Genomic DNA, 20,720 nt, shown 5'->3' on the forward strand with positions numbered 1-20,720 from the left:
CTGTGTTCACTATATAAATAAAGGAGTTATTATTATTATTATTATTATTAAAAAGGGCACTAACCATCGACTGATACAGCAGTATGCACTTTGAGTTAAATTCTGGCAGCTATAAACTAGACTAACTTATAGTATGACAAGAACATCTTAAACTACTCCACATTTGAAGCTTTGGAGCTTAGTCTGTTAGTCTGGGGTAGGGCATTCCAGAGAATTGATGCAGCTTTGGAGAATTCCTGGAGGCATGAATGGGAGGTTCGAATTAAGAAAGCTAATAATCTAAGATTACTGGTAGATCGAAGAGCATGGGTTGGATGATAGTCTGAGATAAGAGAAGAAAGGTAGGGATGTGTGTCATTGTGCAGAGCTGTGGGGATGAGGGTGATTATTTAAACTGTATTTAGAAGAAAACGGGCAACTAGCGCAGCAACTGGCAGAGATTGGAGGCCTCCATTTAGCATTTAGTCAGAAAGACAAACCTGGTTGCTCCGTTAAGAATAAATAGTTTAGTGATCGGAAGAACGATTTGTAGGGGGTTACAGTAGTCTAGACGATAGTGAATCAGAGCAACAATTAGCATTTTAGAGGACTAATCCCTGAAGAACCCTAATAATTAGAGAAAACAAATGAGATCCAGAAAAGAAGACACTATAAATATGTGGTCATAGAAATAGTAAGAGAACCACGTGAGAACAGTGCCTTTCAGAAAAGGAGACTGGACACTTCTTTGTCAGTAACTGGCTCAAAGGAAGAGAGCGCACAGAGTGAGGTGCCAGAGGGAAGGGTATTAATGAAGTTAGTGGATTTGGTAATTATTTTCTCAAGATTTCAGCCAATTTTATCTTTAAAGTAAGTGGCCAGATCTTCAGAAAGTCTGACGATGTGTGCAATTTCTTTCACAGACTTTTGGCACTTCTGGTGGAATTCACATCTGTGTCGCCTCATCCAGGGCACTTTTGAGAACATTATTATAATGGTTAGTAGCCAGGTTAGGACAGGAGGGGGAGGTGATGGAGGATAGTGATGACTACAAAGTTTCTGTGAGATGGTGAGTGCTATCGCCATATTCTGTAGGAGAAAAACTATTGACCGTAAAAGAGAGAAGGTTGTGCTGTTAAAGTTGAAATGTAGTATTAGAGCAATTAGAGATTGAAGTGAGTCAGGCAAAGACCAAATCAAGGATGTTTCACTTCTGGTGAGTAATAGAATCAAAGAGTGATAGTCCAAAAGTTGTAGTTAGTGATTAAAGCTGAATGGCAGAAGGGGAGATGTGGGTGTTAATAGGGATGTTAAAGTCTCCAACAATGAATGTTACTACAAATAATAAGGATTAAACATAAAAATGGAAAGAGAATAGTAATTATAATTTTTAGAGTATCTTAAACTTACGAAGGTTCTTCAGATACAGCGGTGGACTCTTCCAACTCCTGTGCTTGCTTGTACCATGGCAGTTTTGCTTCAACAGGTAGTTTTTCTGTATGATGAAACAAGACATAGTCTAGTACTGTCATCCTATCAATATCACAGTTCTATACATCAAATTCAAAGGTCACAGATTGTCAACCTACTATTCCTATACACGTTTAAAAATAGTGATGGCCACTAAAATAATAGAATTTTGACTTCCTCTAACAGGATCACTTCACCAACAACTTCACCCCTGTACGAATAAGTTGGAATCACTGATTAAGTCTTAACATGTACCACGTTATCAAAGTATCTGATGCTGGAAGCTACATTTGGCTTAGTATATGGCAGTGTAGTCTAACAATACACCTCTTATTAGTTCTGTTAGCTTATGTAAAAGAAATGCTCCTAAATGTTGGATTCTAATGCATTTTGCTTAAAATCAATCATCAAAATCGAGCATGGATAAACCAGGGACACTTCCTCAAAGATCCAGACACTGTGACTGTGGTAATCTTCTTATATTTGGTATTGATGGCTTCCTTATACAATTATGTGCCTGAACAGGCCACTAGGGTCATTCCCAGAGTCCCTCCATGCTGAAGATTCACAGGCTCTTAGACTGTCTCCCCCTGGCCCTTGCATCCTCAGCATTTCTCCCCTCCCACTCGCTGATGTTACCTACCTGTGACTTTGCAGCACAGAGAGGCTCTGGGAACCACCCCAGTAGCCTTTCTGGCCCCTTTGGTATAATTTTAAAAGTTAATTTTATGTCAAGAAGGCCAAGAATAACAAATATAAGATGATCACCACAGTCACAGTGCCTGGATCTATGATCTCTTCCTTCATCTCTCTACCTATTGCTTTCCCTTTTTGCTGTACCTTTTGCTGTACCTTTTTTAAAATATCATAATCTTGATCCTACGTTATAATTTTCACTTCCCTTTTTGTGGGAATCAAAAATCTAACATTCTGAGTCTTTAGACTACACCTCTACATATTTGAGAATTTGTGGGTTTGTGACCCTGATGGGCTATTTTGTGGCTTAGTGATGTTTATTTAAATAAAAATGTTTCCCCCTACAGGTCAATGAAATAGCTTATTCTTTAAAGATGGAGTAAGTTTTAACCAAGTTAATTCTAGCAAGTGTATACTGTCTTATATTTTTACATACTAAACCCTATGTAATTATTTTTCATTAAGATGGAATTTTCTCATAAAGTGCAACCTCTTCAGCATAATTTGATACAACCCAACTCTTAGACCACATATTCTCAATGTACCACATGAACTTAACTTAAAATCCCTATTATTGTTTTGGTCCATTTCACTAGAAATCCCCAATGTGTAGTTAATTAGGCAGTAGGGATTTTTTTTAGAATACTGATGTGCAATGGTTATTGATGATTGCTGCATAAATGGGTCTAAACAAAGGCCCACATATTCAGTAATAGTCAGCAGGTCAGCAAACCACTGTAATAAGATGTGATTTGATTTGTAAAGCACTATGGAATATGATGGTGCTATATAAAGATTATTATTATCATGCTGATATGTGTTATTAGTTCCAATAGAGGAAAATGCTAAATTGCGTTATAGCAGAAACACATAAAAGAAGGAAAATAGGGGTTGTGTTACAGCTGCTTCAGCTGTTGAAAAGGTGATATAATTTCCCTTTTTGAAAGAACATATACAGTTTAATACATGGAAACTCCTGGCATTACAAACACATGTTAAAGAGATAACTAGCAGCTTGGAAGCAAGAAATAGCTGTGCTGTGAAATCCTATAAAAGAGAATGGGCCCACAAGTTCTGAAGAAGCTTTACACAGGTAATATGAGAGCCAAGATAGTGTCTGTGAAGATAATCAAGATGAGGAGCAAACCTTAAGTCTTAAGATGAAATCTTGACTTAAAACCTTTTAGCAGAAAAGCAACATTGTATAACACAAAGGCCCAAAACCCATCTTATCAGCTCATCCACTGAGCTGCACTTCAAGAATGAGGAACATATTTTGTTTAGTTATTACTGATGAAAAACAGGACACAAAATGTCAAACACACTGTCTTATTCTCTAATCCATTTCATTTTCTCTTCAATTAGCCAACCAGATTTCTCAGATTTGTGCTCTCAAGGTAGTAAAATCCATGCAAGGAATTCATTTGCTGACAAGGGTGACTGATCTTGAGCCAATGTTATGGCAAAATGTTGTTTCTACCATTTCCTCACATATGGATATGGGTTTTACTGTCCTCTGTGTCGTGATATGAAAGGTTATATAGTAATAAACTGCAAACACTCTGGCCCTGTGTGGGAACTACTAAATTGGAAGGTATGTTAACGTATTGTCAATTCACATTTGTAGAAGAAGATGAAGACACAAAGCAGATAGATGGTAGATGGCCATATGTGGTAAGCCACACAATTTGACCCCAGGGTGATTAATCTCGGGGTTCTACAGATTATAAACACAATTGCTTTAAAGTCTTTATTATTGATGAGTTTTTGAATATTTTGTGCACCTTAGGATACTTTAGGGTCATGGGCAATTGAGGTCCTGCGTATGTTGAGAAAACATGTATAGTAATTGGAAATAACATTTCACTTAAGATTTTTAACATTTTTGGGGAAATATTAGACAAATTATCAAAATGATGCACTTAAAATTGTGCACTCAATTTAAAGTGAATTTAACACAAGCTTTATTCTTCCATCCCTGTAACAAAATAATAAAATGAAAATGGATGCAGGGAGCAGGTAGTTGTTGGTGGCAACAATCTTTGGCCATGCCCAGACACACTAAATGTAGCATATGTCTTGCTTTAGAACAAACTTGTCAGGTAATTCATGCCGCCCTATAAAAGAGCTGAATATGATAAAATGGCCTGCTTCATAAATAAATTTATTGTTATGGTAGGAGTTAAAACACAGTGGGGCAGATTAACCTACCCGGTCCATTCGCGATCCAGTGGCGTGTTCTCTGCGCTGGATTCGGGTCCGGCCAGGATTTATTAAGGTAGTTCCTCCGCTGTCCACCAGATGTCGCTGCAGCGCTGAAGAGCATCGGAACGCACTGGAATACACCGAGCCGGGCTGAGTGAAGGTAAGTGCAATTTTTGCGACACATTTTTTTTAAAAATGCGGTGGTTTTTCCGAATCCATCGGGTTTTCGTTCGGCCACGCCCCCCGATTTCCATCGCATGCATGCCGGTGCCGATGCGCCACAATCCGATCGCGTGCGCCAAAATCCTGGGGCAATTCACGGAAAATCGGCGCAAATCGGAAATATTCGGGTAACACGTCGGGAAAACGCGAATTGGCCCCTTAGTAAGTGACCCCCAGTGAGTCTTAATTGGACTACTAAGCGAGAGTGTCTGAGAGTGCTGACTCTACCCACACAAAGTGATCGGTAGCCTTCTGTTTATTGTGTACATACTCTAATACTGGTAACAATACCCCAGTCCTGTTCTGAGGATCATAAGACACTTGACATGGCTGCTTTAAAGCATAACTCTGAAATAGTTTTAGTACAGCTGGAGTAGGTTTTTGTCACAAACTTCAATGATACCTATATCATGCTGCTGGTTTCTTTCTAGACTGAGATCCATCCTGGTATATCTATTAGCCTTACGTATAAAATCATATTCAGCTACTCCTGAAGTGGCCAGGCACTTACTTGTGACATCAACTAAGAGCACTGAAGGCCAGAGCAGCTTCTCTCGCTTCCCAGAAGGCTGAACTCATCTCTCTAGCACTAGCAGTTCTAGCACACATTATTACACTCACACATATACTGTACACCTATGCACTGTTACACAAATAGACCTATTGTCTAATACTGCTTATGACTACTATAGACACTACCTGTTAAGATTCAGGGATCAACCAGGATGAACAGCGGATGCTATCACTCTCTCCTTATCACTGGACAGTGGAAGGAGAGAGTCCAGAGAATAAAGGAGAAATAGTACACAGATTTAAGATGATGGGGCTGCTCCTGCTTACTGTGCTTCATGAGTAGAGACCAGAACTAGCTCAGTGCATAGCCTCAACCCTTCACCCTTCTGTGACCCCCTTAGTCCATACACTGCATCTCCGGTCCCTTCTTATTTCAGTCCACGTATCTTTCTTAGCAACCACTCTGCAATCACACAGTTGATGGAAAAGGGCTGAGACAGGATGATAGCAGAGAAACAGCTACAATAAGATAATGAAGGTACAGTGGGTATGGAAAGCATTTAAACCACTTTACATTTTTTAATCTTTGTTTCATTGCAGCCAATTGGTAAGATCAATTGGCACCCATCTTGACAGAAAAAAAACCACTCATATTTAACTTACATGCTGTACATTTACTTCTGATCCTCCTTGAGATATTTTTAATCCTTCATTGGAGTTCAGCTGTGTTTTATTAAACAGTTTGGAATTGATTAAGAAAGGCACACATCACCTATATAAGACCTTACAGTGCTTGTCAGTGCACAGGAGAATCATGAGGTCTAAGGAACTGCCCAAGGAGCTCATAGACAGAATTGTGGCCAGGTACAGATCCGTCGAATGTTAAAAAAGAATTTCTTCAGCACTCAAGGTTCCCAAGAGCACAGTGGCCTCCATAATCCTTTAAGGGAAGAAGTTTGGGATGCCCACAACTCGTCCTCAACCTTGCCCAACCAAACTGAGCAATTAAAGAAAAAGAACTTTGGTGAGAGAGGTAAATAAGAACCCCAGATCATTGTAGCTGAGCTCCAGAGATGCAATAGGGAGATAAGAGAAAGTTCCACAAGTCAACTATAACTGGAGCCCTCCACTAGTTGGGGCTTTATGTCCGTGTCTGCTGACGGAAGCCTCTCCTCAGTGCAAGACATATGAAAGCACAGAGATATCCTGGATAAAAACCTTTTCCACATTGCCCTTGACCTCAGACTGGGCCGAAGGTTAAGCTTCCAACAAGACAATGACCCTAAGCACACAGCTTAAATAACAAAACAGTGGCTTCAGAAGAACTCTGTGACTATTCTTGACTGGCCCAGCTACAGCCCTAAACTAAACCCAATTCAGCATCACTGGAGAGACTTGAAAATGGCTGTCCACCAGTTTTCACCATCCAGCCGGAGGGAACTGGATAGGATCTGCAAAGAAGAATGGCAGAGGATCCCCAAATCTAGGTGTGAAAAACTTGTTGCAAGAAGACTCATTGCTGTACTAGCTCTGAATACTTATGACCATGAGATATTTCAGTTTTTCTTATTAAATTAGCAAAACTATCTACATTTCTGTTTTTATTTCTGTCAATATGGGGTGCAGAGTGTACATTAATGAGTGAAAAAGTTACCTTTTTGATCTAATCAATTGGCTGTAATCAAACAAATGAGTGAAACATTTAAATGGGTCTGATTACTTTCCATACCCACTGTATATTGGAAAATAAATTAGTTTTCCGCTATTGTAGCTATAGAAAAAGCTTTATAAACAGTTGTATTACAGTTGCAATTTAATTATTTATACTAATAGTAACCAGAATAAATGGAATCAATGCCCAAAGGAAATGGGGTTCACTACAAGGAGTTGAACTATTTGAGTACAGGAGACTACTTTGCAGTTTTCTTACATTATTCTTATTTAAAATCTAGTTCTAAAATAGAAACATAGCTCCACAATGCTACCGTACTAGTAAATTGTTACTGAAGAATGACTTAGTAGTAGCTTTTCATGAGATTGTGAGTGGGGTAATGAGATCTGCTGGTAAGTGGCAGTTAGTATTAAAAAATGTGGAATTACCAACATTTAACCATTTGCTTCTCCAAAGCAATGATTAAAGGAGATCTACCACCAGTATCAAGGATTGTAAACCAAGCACACTGTCATACTGGTGTGTGCCTGCTCTGGCAGTATCTGCTCTTCTTTTAGATTCTTATGCCCTGTTTTTTATTTTAATTGCGTTTAAAATTATGCAATGGAGCCTGAAGGGTTCTGCGCTCCATAGGTGTTAATGGAGCTTGGAGTTCCTCGGTTTCATTTGCATAAATGTGTAAGTTTTTTTTCTTAAAACCAAGGGCATAGGAAGCTTAAAGAAGAGTTGATCTTGTCTCAGGGGGCACACACCAGTATGTCAGTGTGCTGGGTTTACAATCTTTCATCCTGGCTGTCGATGCCCTTTAAGTTATAAAAATCCAAAATTATGTTTTTTACTAATGGAAATGTTAAAGGGATACTGTTTCTTATGAGCTACTACTTGCATTTGTTATCAACCAAATCAGACTGCTTCAGCAAATTAGCAAAATATGCAAATGTCCTGAAATGCTCTCATAATTACCTAATGCACACACAGAAAAACATAATATAATATACATACTACATTTGTCTAGCTATAAAAAATAGTACCATGTGAGAGACATACCTGTATACTATGCTTAACCACATTGTAAGTCATAGTAATTAGGTCAGTGGTAATTGGATAGGTAGCCCTGATTTTACGCAGTATTAGTTATCAGAAGGACATTTAATTTTACAAATTCTATCATCACAGTAGATATAATGATGCGCCGGTTGTTAGATGATACCTTCAACTTTTGTTACAGACACTGAAAGATCAGAGTTTAACATTAAGCTGAGAACATATACATAATTTTATAAGCAATAAATGAAAAGTGACCCATGTGTTTACAAATCCCAAACCAGTCTCTAGCCACAACTATTTCCAGTATATAAAAAGTGCATGATCCTCAAAGTCCCATATACTAATACTATCCAGTGGCTAGAAGATGTTTTGTTAAGGTTTTGCCCTATTTTGGAGACATAAAATTTGGGTTTTACAAAGTAATTTTAAATGATTGAAGAACATCTTATAAAAATGCTTCTAAGATTATGGTTGAATGAACATTTAAAAAAAGGAACCAATACTTGCTTTGTTGAATAAACCAACACCAATAATAAAGCCCTATTAACCCCAATATGGTGAAAGCATCTGTTTAGAGTGTTTACTATGTGACAGGCTTGTAACTGCCATCATTTTCACTTTTTTGAGCTTATGATGCGGCAACATGAATAACATGGATGTGAAAGGAGCTTTATTGAGCTCTTCGGTTGAGGCACTATACGTAACGTTAAGAGTGCCTTACCTTTTATCTTGAAGCAAGGTATTGGAACTGTACATTCTTCCTTGATGTGAGGTTTAGTTTTTGGACTACAGCCTCCTGTATGTATGCCTCTGTGATCGATGCAAAGAACTACTCTATACCTCAGTCCATGGCCGCAGGTGACAGTACACTAAAAAACATAAGCACATTGTTTCATTTTCTCAACTTTAACTTTGTTTCACACTATCACAAAAGAAGCATAGAACAATCAGGCTTCATTTGAAAAAAAAAAAAAATTGTATATGACACTTACCGGTGACCATTCTTGAGCCAACCATTTTGGACAATCAAAAATATTGCATGGTTGGACTATAGGCATCTTTGGAGTGTACATACATTTCCATTCTTCCACAGAGCTAATCTGCCCCTGCATGTCTTCTTCTACACAGGAGACTGTACGACTTTGAATCCCTCCACCACAGGATGAGGAACAAGCGGTCCAGGGTGTACTTTCCCACCTAAACCAAGGAAAGATCCATCTATGTTAGTATTTTGATTGAGAACAATGGTAGCTGTAATCCATAAATCTGGCCATGAAGGTATTTGTTTGCAGATCCCATTAACTTTGGACATGACCAATTGACTGACATGTTGGATTCTAGCATCTCAACAGCACTTGTGGTCACCCACTGTGCAGTTCCTATACAGTTTGTGTCCAGAAAATAGATGCAAACTTAAAGAACCACATAAATCGCAGATTCAGAGGAGTTCTTGCTCTACTCAGAAAAATATCACATTTTTTTTTACTTATATGCCATCATACTCTGTGATAGAATTCTTTAATTTTAAAATGTCTACAATAAAGACTGGTAAGGATTGTGACTCATTTGACACACAGGCTTTTGCTGTGTGTCCAGAGGTTTACACATTCACATTAGTCATAGTGCCAAGACTTCCCATAGAGAAAGCTGTATATATAGCAATTTTAACAGTTCCAGAATATGGAAAAGCAATAAAAAAGGGCATTACAGATGTCCATGTGCTTATTTCATCACAGAACTGCATTTGTTTAGATCATAAAAAGGCTTCTAGTTTATGGCAATACATCAAAGTTAATAGTAACTAGTACTCCTGCTAGATAAAAAAACAGTACTGCAATAGATTGATGTAGCCTTGGCTCATACCATGTGGTATACTAAGTTAACAAAAAAGGGAAAAGGAGAACAACATGAGCTCAGAAACTTGCTGCTACTGTATAATTCTGTAGAAGTTGATATACACGGAACAATAGTAAGCATCCGGTTTCCAATGGAGATGGTCGTAGACTCCCTTTCAATCATTAAGGAAGCCCTGACTTTAGATTTGTAAAATGAGACTTAAAACTAATATTTTCACACTCGTGAGTAGCCAAGCTGGAAGCTGAGGTCATTAAAAATGATTTCAGAAGCAGAAGCAATGTAGGAATCATGTTACTTTAAAAACTAGTTCTCACTTTTATAATAAAATGACTTCTGTTTAACTATTTTGTGACAGATTGAACCATGTGAAATAACAAAAGATGGAAATGAGACTAGAATAAGGGTTATGCTCAGGCAAAAATCACTAAAACTGACCACAGGAATAATTCTTACAAGGTAATTAAATGTAATACAAAAATGCAAAAACAGATAAATAAAACACTAAAGGGACATTCATAGGTATATGAAGACTTATGCTCCTTTCACACAAACTGATGCTAGGCCTGGGCCAGGACCCAAGCCGGTTTGTACATAGGGCAAAAGATAGAGCATTCTCTATCTTTTTTCCAGCGACGGCACGGTACATGTGTGTGCTCACCGTACAGTGCTGTGCACAATGCACTCCAGTGCCTGCTGCCGTGTGTAAATCTAGTATACAGCCGCCATATACTGTTGTGTGCAAGGGTCCTTGCTTTTATGCAAACTATACTAAAATTTCAACTATGTTGAAAGTGTTATAAATCATGTTAAATGAGTAATACAAGTATGTACTAAAACAGAAATGTCAGTACAGCAAACAGGTCCTCTTTATTAGTAACTTCACAGTACATTGTATACACATAAAAATTGTAAAAAAAAATGGCATCTCTAATCTGGACACATGAAACTAAGGTAACAAAGCATTCAAATAGCAAATCAAAACTTGTTTTAGGAAGTTTTTAAGGATAGAGAGAGTTCCCATTCACAGTTGGCATTATCCCCCTATTGTAATAAAAATGTGTTGGTACCTCTTCATGGCCACTGCAACCTTTGTAAGTAATGAGACCCAGAATCAGGGTTATGATGGCAAGGTACCGGTAAATGACACGGCCCATAGTGAGCTTGATATGTATTACAAAGTATATTCATTTCACTCTGAACAACCCAGGCTACGATTCCTGTAGCAAATTGGTATGTAATTACATTAAATCACCATAATTATTAGGTAGAATTTAGCCCCCCCCTCCTCATCAATTAATCTAATACTGAATCCTAAAGCTTTAAATTTATTTTAAAAAAATAAACCTACAACAATTACAGTTCACACATCTTGGCAATCTTACCTTGGAAGAGGGTGATAGAGGTCATATGGCATAATTTGTTTGTAGCCATCACTGCAAGAGAGAAAATATACATCCTCATTAATAAAAATACAAAAAAATGTGCACAATTCAAAATACTAATTTTATACTTTTCAGTATCACAGATTACACAGCGCTGCATCAATTTTGTCAAAATTGGTCCCTGTAACCATGGGGCTCACAATCTAATCAACAAACCAGTATGTTTTGGAGTGTGGGAGGGAACTCACGCAAACATGTGAAGAACATACAAACACTTTGCAGGTGTTGACCTGGATGGGACTTAAAACCAGCCCCCAGGCGCTGCAAGGCTGTAGTGCTAACCACTAAGCCTTCATGCTGCCCATAACTCTAGGTAACAAATGAATCAAAATTCGTTAAGGTGACTTCATAAATAGAAGCTATGCCATTCATGAAAACAGGACCCTAAATATGTTCTAATGACTTAAAAATATCTAGATTTTCTGTTGAAGTATTCTGTGTTAAATTCATTAAAAGTCAGTTGATATTTGATAACTCTGGTAGATGTTACGCCACTAATATATTTTTAAATTAACCAATAGCTACCAAAAGTTGCAAAACGACTATTACGGTAGGTTACTTTTTAAAATTCTTTTTATGCAGTGCTTAATAGATCCCCCTTCCTCCACTGTTTACAACCAACACTAAATTGTAGCCCAAACCCAATGAATGTAATCTGTTTTGGATAGCAGGGAATTTGGAATAGTACTCTTTGTACAATAAACTTAATCAAGTGAATTGCTTGAGCAAAAGTGGTGACAGGTTAAGAGGAAAGACTGCTGGCAACATCCTGTGAAATCTGCCAGCTTCTGGGTGAACTGAAACAACCTTTGAGACTTAGTAGGAAAGTTCAGTAATACTTGTTCTGATAACACATATGTAGTCATCACATAAGAACCAGACCCTGATAAAACCCACAATATAGACTCCTCTTTTGGTACTAGCATCTTCTCTTGGGCTACAAGAAAAACATTCAAGCCTAATAGTTAGTTTCATGTGAAACAATAAAAGAGACAAAAAATCACCAGGGGCTCTGCAGAATTATCAACAGAGATAGGACTGGGCCGTTTCCAAGACAGGACATATTTGAAGAGTTCTGGCATTTGGAAAACTGATTACTAACCTGAAGGGAGGCAAAGTTACTGACAACAGAGAAGATTGTGAAGTCCAATAAACGTCTGATAATGTGCAGATGCTAAAGAAAGACTGTGGCCGAGACCACATATAAAGTGGTGCAATGTTGAGCAGTTAGTGGCAGTATACTATATGCAGAATTTTACAAACATGATAAAATATATTTAAAGAGAACCTGACGCAGATTATACCAAATTAAACTACTAGCTCCCTCAGATGAACTAAAACGTCCTTACCAGAATTCCCACTTTTATGTGAAATCTCACTATGCATGTTTCTAGGCACCATAAAACTGAAGATAGAGGCAACACTACCCTTGCAACCTCTAAACTTGACTCATCTCAAGCAAAACATCACTCTTCTTTGCTTATTTACATATGACTTTGAAGGGGATTTTTTAAAGGTAAATGGGTGAAGTTTTACATAGAAGAGGGAATCATAGGAAGGACATTTTATACTCTACCTGAAGGTGCTAGAAGTTGGTAAAATCCTGTGACAGATTCCCTTTAAAAGATATGTGCAGTATTTGTGAGTCTTCTCATAATCACCTGTCTGTTGTATCGGATTTTACAGATCAATTCTGACAATTTAAATGGGATTGTACTGGACTACCAAACACAGCCAGAAGACATAAGTGAAGCCTTTTTTCCCTAGAAAGCTATCATGTTACTGTACAATGGTCCATGTATACGGTTTGCATTAGAAGTTAATAATAGTTTGCTATGTTTCTATTTACTGATGGTGACAATGAGACTGCTCAAAACCCTTGTCAAAATCAATACGCTTCATGATATATATTGTATATATGTGTATTTACATGCTATATTTCTGCTGCACATCTCTGGAGAAATATAGCACTCGATACCAAGTAGTGAATGTAATCTCGCTTTGCCATAATGCAAAGTCAGTATTCTACAATATGCCATTGACTTGTATCATCTTAAATGGGAGGCCATTAAAGTCTGGGGCTAAAGATCTGTAAATTACAATCAACCAGAGAGCTTCACCAGAGGTCACTGTGGGCAGTCTGTAAAACGAGTTTGCATACGTCTGCCTACACATTAAAAAATCCACTAGACTTTTTACCTTTTTTACATTCAGATAAAGGTACTGTGCTATACTTTTCACTGTGTACTGTGTATTATACACCCACCTATAAACTGGTAGAACCTTGTGAGCTGCTTTATCCAGTATAACAGAGTATCCAATTTACTTTAGGTACAAAGAAGTAGCATTACGTATCTCTGACCTTCCACTAGGTAATAAAATGACCATAAATAGAGTATCCCTAATCCCCTTCTCCTGGGATACTTCTTATATCTTTTCTCATTCTTTTTAAGAACTTTGTTTAAGGTACAGTTTAATCTGACAATTTTAATAAAGTCCATGTGTAGCCACAACTCCCCGCTGGGTTTGCTTGGATACAGTCCACATACACACTCTATGGCAAGCGTAAAACAACCTGTATGTGGCTTCACAGGATCATGGTATTAACATTTTTGGCCTTGTAGCACCATTACACCTAATGTTCTTTTGTTTCTGGTTGTTTTTCCAGGCCTGGCTTCTTATTGCGTTAAGGTAAGGTCTCTTTGGGTCTAAACATGCCCTGCCAATAACAACCCAGCGACCATCAGATTGAGTTTTTCAAGACTGATTAGTTTATAAAAAGCAGGTTGTGCCTTCATAATCAATATTTGGGCATTAGCCACACATGTGAAAATGGGGAGTGATCATCTAGTAATCAGACATGTATTACTTTGGGTTTGGCTGACAGGAGAAGAATTCTTCTAAGAAATATGATTTTGTGCTCAGAAATCATATCATATGTGTGTGAAAGACCAACAGAAATACACTGCAGCCCTTGGTATATATGTAAAGGAAGAAATTCTGGCAGAAGACAGATCTAATGAGATGCTGCAGGCTACAAGTGCAGATTGTTCAGTGTCTGCTTCCAAAACGTTAAGGAGTTAATGACTTGTCTAAATATCACTGTGTACAAATTTCACTAGAGTGAAAAAGTGAAAGGTTAGCCTCATTCAACCTTACAGCCTCATTCATTATCATGACAGCCTGGTTTGTCTGGAGGTGAGGAAAGTGGAGATGGGTGGGTATTCTTTGCAGCCTGTTTCAACAAGCACTAAGAGTTAATAGTTTACAAAAATACAAAAATAAAAGAAAGCTAAGAGGCACTTCAGAAAGAAGAAAAAGCCTGAATCTAGTTAGTCCCGAAACAGCATCCATCTTAGCATTAGGTGTTCTATGCTGCAGTGTTTTTCTAATTCGCTATGGAAATCTGATCCAGAGAGAAAACAAGCCAGCCTGTGCAATGACAAATGACCATAACTCAGTGGCCTTTATACCAATATGTATGGAGGGTATTTGAAAGCAAGTTTGTTATGCAGAAATATAGCCTTTAGCTGTAATCATAAGCCCATAATAATATCCTCTTTAAGACTCTATTGCTTGAGATTATTTTTAATAAACTTTAATTTAACAGGTGCAGCTGTGTCCCCAGTGTGCCCCTTGGCTGGGCGCGTCCCAGTCCCTGCTTGATTGGTGCATGGCAGAAATCACTCACTGTACATCATCCAGGTATTAAGCATACTAAACATCTATAATATACACCATAATAGAGTTGCAGGTAAAAGCCAGTCAGCATACTGACAGGTGTTTCCGGGTCGTAGCAGTCCAAGTTATGGGCTAGGAAGCAAGCTACAACTGAAAGACATTTGTATCATCTATTTTTTAGGAATTTTATCAAATAATAATATAGCTGTTGTACAGTGGTGGGTTCTAAGAACGGGTTTTACTGGCTGGACCATAGCATCCAATTCTGACATTGTTCACATGACTATGGCAAAATAAAATCTATATCATGTCTGACCTCACATAGATTTCAGCTATAACCTGCACCGTTATTCTGATACAGGCTATAGTAAAATCAACGGAGATTCCCTGGCTCGTCCTGTAACCAGCTATACCCACTTTTCGGAAAATCAGTGTGAGGGGCAGAAAACCATTAAAAAGTTGCAATTCCTGGCTGTGCCCCCCAGGCGTTGCAACTTTTTTCAAGCCTCTTCTGGCAAAAAATGGCCTACAATACATGATAAATCTTCTCCTATGAATGAAAAATGGCTAAACCAGACTAAAATTAAGAAATGTTAATTATATGGGAAGGATTTTGAAAATGTAATTTTCTGTATCAGCAGCAAAGATCAAGCAGGGTCCATGGTGGTCTTCTGAGTCTAGGATGAATGAACCTGATTGTCTCACAGAGAGCCTTAAAGGGGTATTCCCATCAGGGCATTTACATTTAATTTAATTCATTTGCCTTATGTAAACATTTCTTCAATTGGATCTTAATAAAAAACATGTTCCTGTGTGAAGATAATTTCTCATAAATGTAGTCATGTTGTCCCTTAGAAACCAGATAGCTTCTTAGGATACGACCACGTCATACCCTGGCAGCGGTGGCCAGACTTGCACTATAGACTCCTGCTGGACCACCTGGATTCAGCAATCATTACCACAGGGTGGCCGTTCGACATGTAGTAACTCCCGGACATTTTATATACAATAACCTTTTGTTTCTTTGTGCACTCACTCCAGCAGAGGTGGACGTGGAAGCTATCTCGTTTCTAAGGGACAACATGGCTACATTTATGATAAATTATCTTCACACAGGAACATTTTTTTTAATAACATCCAATTGAAGAAATGTTTATATACGGCAAATTAATGAAACTAAATGTGAGTGCCCAGACGAGAATACCCCTTTAATGGTGGGGACCTTTATGCAAAATTAGGATGCTTATGGTAAGTGACGCCTTATTGTCCAAAGCTAGACCTGTGGAGAATGTAAAACTGTGTGTGTAAGTATCTCTTCAGAATATTTTATTATATGACAACATGTACAATATTCGATGGTAGCTTCTCAACATTTTCTTACATTTACTTTGAGAATGAAAGTAGTTGCAAGGTAAATCAATATGACTTTAGGTTAGCTAGGTTTGGAACATGAATTCACAAGCAGAAGTGATTTTAAATGAAATATAATGTGTAAACAGATCTCTAAATAACCAAATAAACCTTGGATATCATACAATCTGCTTGTAGGTAAAACAAAAATAAATGCAAATATAAAGATCCCACCTTGCTAAGCATGGGTCCATGTTACACTCTTGGAGTCTGGGTTTAGGTTTTACATTTTCAGGATAGTAATGGCAGTACTGGTCTGCCACCACCCTCCCACTTCTCATGTCATAACATTCAGCCGAAGTCAGCTGGTATCCTGAAAAACAAAGCAGTTGCATTAATAATATCATTTTTTAAAAAGGATTTTCAAGGATTAGAATCACAAGAATTGTGTCTTTTAGAAAGAATGCTACACCTGTCCCTGAGCTGGTGTTGGTCTGATATTGCTGCTCAGCTCCAATGAAGTGGAACTGAGCTGCTATACCACCCACAACTGTGGACAACTGTGGCACTGTTATTGAAAGGAAACCTTTTGCCAGATATTACCCTGTTAAACTACTAGTCCCCTTGGGTATGGTATGAAATGCCCTTTCTAAAATTCACTCTTTTATGTAAGCTCTCTTTTATTTTGCCTGAGTTTAGTCAAGTTTACAGGCGGAGTGTCACTTCAGTTCTAAAGCTGAGCCATGTTTTTGTGTCAGATTAAAGATAAGAATCTCATGGTTCTAGGGGCTACATATCCAGAGATACAGGCTGTTAAAAAAGGCAGGATATTGATTTTAATCTGCAGCTTGCAATTCCTACTATATATTTAGTTTAGATCATGGAACTACAAGCCTGATGCAATCTGAAAGATAAGATTCTTATCTTCAATGTGACACCAACAACACGGCTAAAACATTTCATACCCTACCTGAGATACTAGAAGTTTTATAGAGTAAAATCTGGTGACAGGTTCCCTTTAAGGTGGAAGGCAGTCTAATCTCAGACAACAAGCATTTGTTTGGTCTTATATGGCTAGCCTGTATTGGTACAAAATAAAAAATAAAATGGAGAAAATAAAAGTACTGGGCCAACCATGTTGGCACTCCCTTGCTTTTTTTCAGTATTCATGCTTACCTCCTCCACAGGATGCTGAGCATGGGAAGAAGTCAGTTTCTCTCCAGCGATGTATGATAGGCTGATAGAAGATGAACTGCACCACACTATCTGCAGCACCAGCATAACGGACCTGAAGGATAAAGACTAAAATCACACCAAGCCGTGTTGTTTTTTCAGCATTAATTTTCTTTAAAGTTGTACTGGAAACCCGCTAAGTTACAGGTGCATCAATGATTTGCATATTATGTAATACAGGGTATATACTGGTGATAGTAGCACAGAGTTGACATTCTAAATAGAATAATTGAAACATTTCTAGTGTATATTTCCTAGAGGTGGAAACTAGTTAGGCAGCCTCTGGAAAAAGGAAAGGGCAAGCACACATTATATCCTAAAATTCAAAAGCATGTGAAGAATGTGTATCAATAACATCTGGTAAATGTAAGGCTGACCTCTTATTACATAGAAAAATAAAAAGGGTTGAGGAAACACGCTGGTATCTTAATGTGTAAGTAGACCTAGTCACTTATGATAGCTTATCATTTCTTCATTATGTGCTCAATTGTCACACTCATTGGAAAGTAGTAAAGCATTTAGTAAGTAGGTTGTAGGCTAATTTAAGATGTACTTCTCGCTTTCACAGTGATAAAGCTCTGAAGCTGGTGGGGCAGTGGTTTCAGGGAATCAGTTTAAGGACTTGAGAGTGAAAAGTATTAAGATAAAACATTTAAGGTCAACAAATTGAACAACTGTCCCCCTAGTAATCTCTCTTGTGTTTACTGTCAATTTACAGTCAACATTATGAACCTTTCCCAGGTATAATAAAAATGCCTGTCTGGATGTAATAGTGGGCTAAGCTCTAGAGGGAAGCAGGAGGAAAGGTAGTTTTTTTTTTACTTTCAGGGCAAATAAACCAGGTAAAAGAAACAATAATACAATATTAATGTGTATGATAATACATTTAAGAATTTCAACAATACCTATAACTAAGCCAAAACTTTGACTGCAGGACTCCATAGCCCTTTTTTTATAGATGAACATGGCCATGTTCCCCATCAAAGGAAGAGTTGCTGATTTGCTTATATTTCACTTTTTGGGGGAAAGTTTCCATTGTATACATTTCACGGAAGGCTGTGATGTGTTTCACTATATACTGTAGGTGTACAATAGTGCATCACACATAGGGTCATATGCTATTTTTACTCTAAGCTCATATTAAAACATAAATTATGACAAGCAGTCTAAACTAAAAATAAATTGTGCACTTGAGAGTTTATGGCTACCACAAATAGTTAATAATAAGCTCAGCAATGCATCTCTTTAATTAACTGGATGGGTCCTTCCATTGCAGCTGACTGGGTTTATTTTTCTACCTCCCGCTGGCCAGCTACTTCCAGGTCATGCTACCCACAACAGGAACATTCCAACAGAATTTGCATAGAAAAATATTGAAGTCTCTTGGATGAACATCTCACAATTGTGACTAATAATCTCCAATTAACCTTAAATCCTGGTTTTAGCCATAATATATGCTTTTGCATCAGCAGTTTAAGAGAAAGCATGGTAGCAATTGCAAGATCTAATAGAAAACAACTAAATAAATGGTAAATGCAGTACACTACATTTAGGTTTGGTGCATATTAAAGGAAATCTACCATCAAATTCAAGCACGATAAATCAGGGACACTTACTCATAGATCCAGGCACCATGACTATAGCAATCTTCTTATATTTATCAACTTCAAATTATGCTAATGAGCAAACTTCAAAGGCTGTTACACTGCCCCCTATGCTCCCTCAGTAGTTCCCCCTCCCTCTGCCTGATGATCTCACTGCAACAGAAGAAGCATACAGTGGAAGGTGGAAGTGCTCCTGCACACTGTAACTACCTGTGAGTCTGCGGCACAGAGATGTTCTGGTAACACTTCAGGAGGTCTTCAGACTCATTAGTAATTTTAAAAGTTGCTTTTAGAAGGAAGGAGGATAACATATATAAGAAGATTTATGAATCTATGAGTAAGTGTCCCTGGTTTATCATGCTTGATTTTGATGGCAGATTCCTTTACAGAAGATCTGTTATCAGAATATTACCCCTTACACCAATAATACCTGCTCTTCAAATTTCACCCTGAGTATACAGGAATTCCTCCCCCTATCCACTTCCTGTCCTAGAATGCTGTCCTCTCACTGCATGGTAAATTTAGCAGTGTGCACTGTGTGGGAAACTGCAGATCTTCTCGTCATTTTACGCGCTCCATGACGGGTGGTGCCACCCAGTGATGGGTGAAGCCTACATAGACAGGAAAAGTTTGGGGAACGATTTTACTGGTTAGAGAAGGCAGATGGCTGGGGCGCACTAGGGAGGAGGGGGTGAGTAAGGTTTATTGTGCCTTTTCTTGATGACAGGTACCCTTCAAGTCATAACTTTTTTTTATCTTAAATTTGAACCTTTATGTTCTACTGAAGTTTAATGAAGATTTACAACAGATTAGTTATATTATTTAACCAGTTCGCGACCGCCCGCCGTGTATTCACGGCGGCGGTTGGGTCACGCTGCATGGAGAGGGCTCACAGGCTGAGCCCTCTCCATAGCCGGTAAGTCTTTGCTGCATATTGAAGCAAAGGCTTACCGGTAACACCCGCGATCGGTGCTGCCATCTTACCTGGGATCGCCGCTCCCCATGACGTCATCGGGGAGAGGCGATCCGTCTCCATGGTAGCCTCGGGTCTTCGGAAGCTATTTCGTTTAAACCCATTCATTACAATGTGCTGATAGCACATTGTAATGAATGAGGAGGAAAACCCCATATACTGCCATACTGTAGTATGGCAGTATATGATAGGATCGATCAGACAACCTAGGGTTAAAGTACCCTAGGGAGTCTGAAAAATAGTAAAAATAAAAATAAAAAAAGTAAAAAAAAAAATTATAATAAAAAAAACTAAAATTTCAAATCACCCCCCTTTTCCTAGAACTGACATAAATATAAATAAACAGTAAAAATCATAAACACATTAGGTATCGACGCGTCAGAAAATGCCCGATCTATCAAAATATGATAACGGTTTTTCAATGTGTTTGGCCCCGTGACGGAAAATAGCGCCCAAAGTCAAAAATGGCACTTTTTTGCCATTTTGAAAAACATAAAAAAATCTATAAAAAGTGATCAGAAGGTCGTACAGTCCTAAAACTGATATCATTGAAAATATTATCAAATTTTGCAAAAAATGACACCACCCACAGCTCCATACACCAAAGTATAAAAAAGTTATTAGTGTTAAAATTTGGCAAAATCAAAAAAAATTATTTTTGTACAGGAGGTTTTAATTGTTGTAAATGTATGAAAACATTATAAAACCTATACAAATTTGGAATCCCCTTAATCGTACCAACCCAAAGAATAAAGTAGACATGTCATTTGGGGTGC

The 20,720-nt window shown here is 38.0% G+C and overlaps 1 protein-coding gene across 3 annotated transcripts in view; it reads right to left on the bottom strand.

Moving 5' to 3' along the window:
- ADAMTSL1 (ADAMTS like 1) overlaps positions 1 to 20,720 on the bottom strand; it is a 542,967-nt gene that overhangs the window by 73,803 nt on the left and 448,444 nt on the right. For all 3 annotated transcript variants that reach the window (XM_072154046.1, XM_072154056.1, XM_072154066.1), the window contains 6 exons: positions 17,311 to 17,422; positions 16,369 to 16,507; positions 11,044 to 11,094; positions 8,797 to 9,001; positions 8,526 to 8,673; positions 1,390 to 1,474 (listed from right to left, as the gene is read on the bottom strand). In XM_072154046.1, coding sequence (XP_072010147.1) covers positions 1,390 to 1,474; positions 8,526 to 8,673; positions 8,797 to 9,001; positions 11,044 to 11,094; positions 16,369 to 16,507; positions 17,311 to 17,422 — 740 coding nt within the window. The remainder of the gene's footprint in view (positions 1 to 1,389; positions 1,475 to 8,525; positions 8,674 to 8,796; positions 9,002 to 11,043; positions 11,095 to 16,368; positions 16,508 to 17,310; positions 17,423 to 20,720) is intronic.

The sequence above is a fragment of the Engystomops pustulosus genome, chromosome 1 (genome assembly GCF_040894005.1).
Source record: "Engystomops pustulosus chromosome 1, aEngPut4.maternal, whole genome shotgun sequence".
NCBI lineage: Eukaryota > Metazoa > Chordata > Amphibia > Anura > Leptodactylidae > Engystomops > Engystomops pustulosus.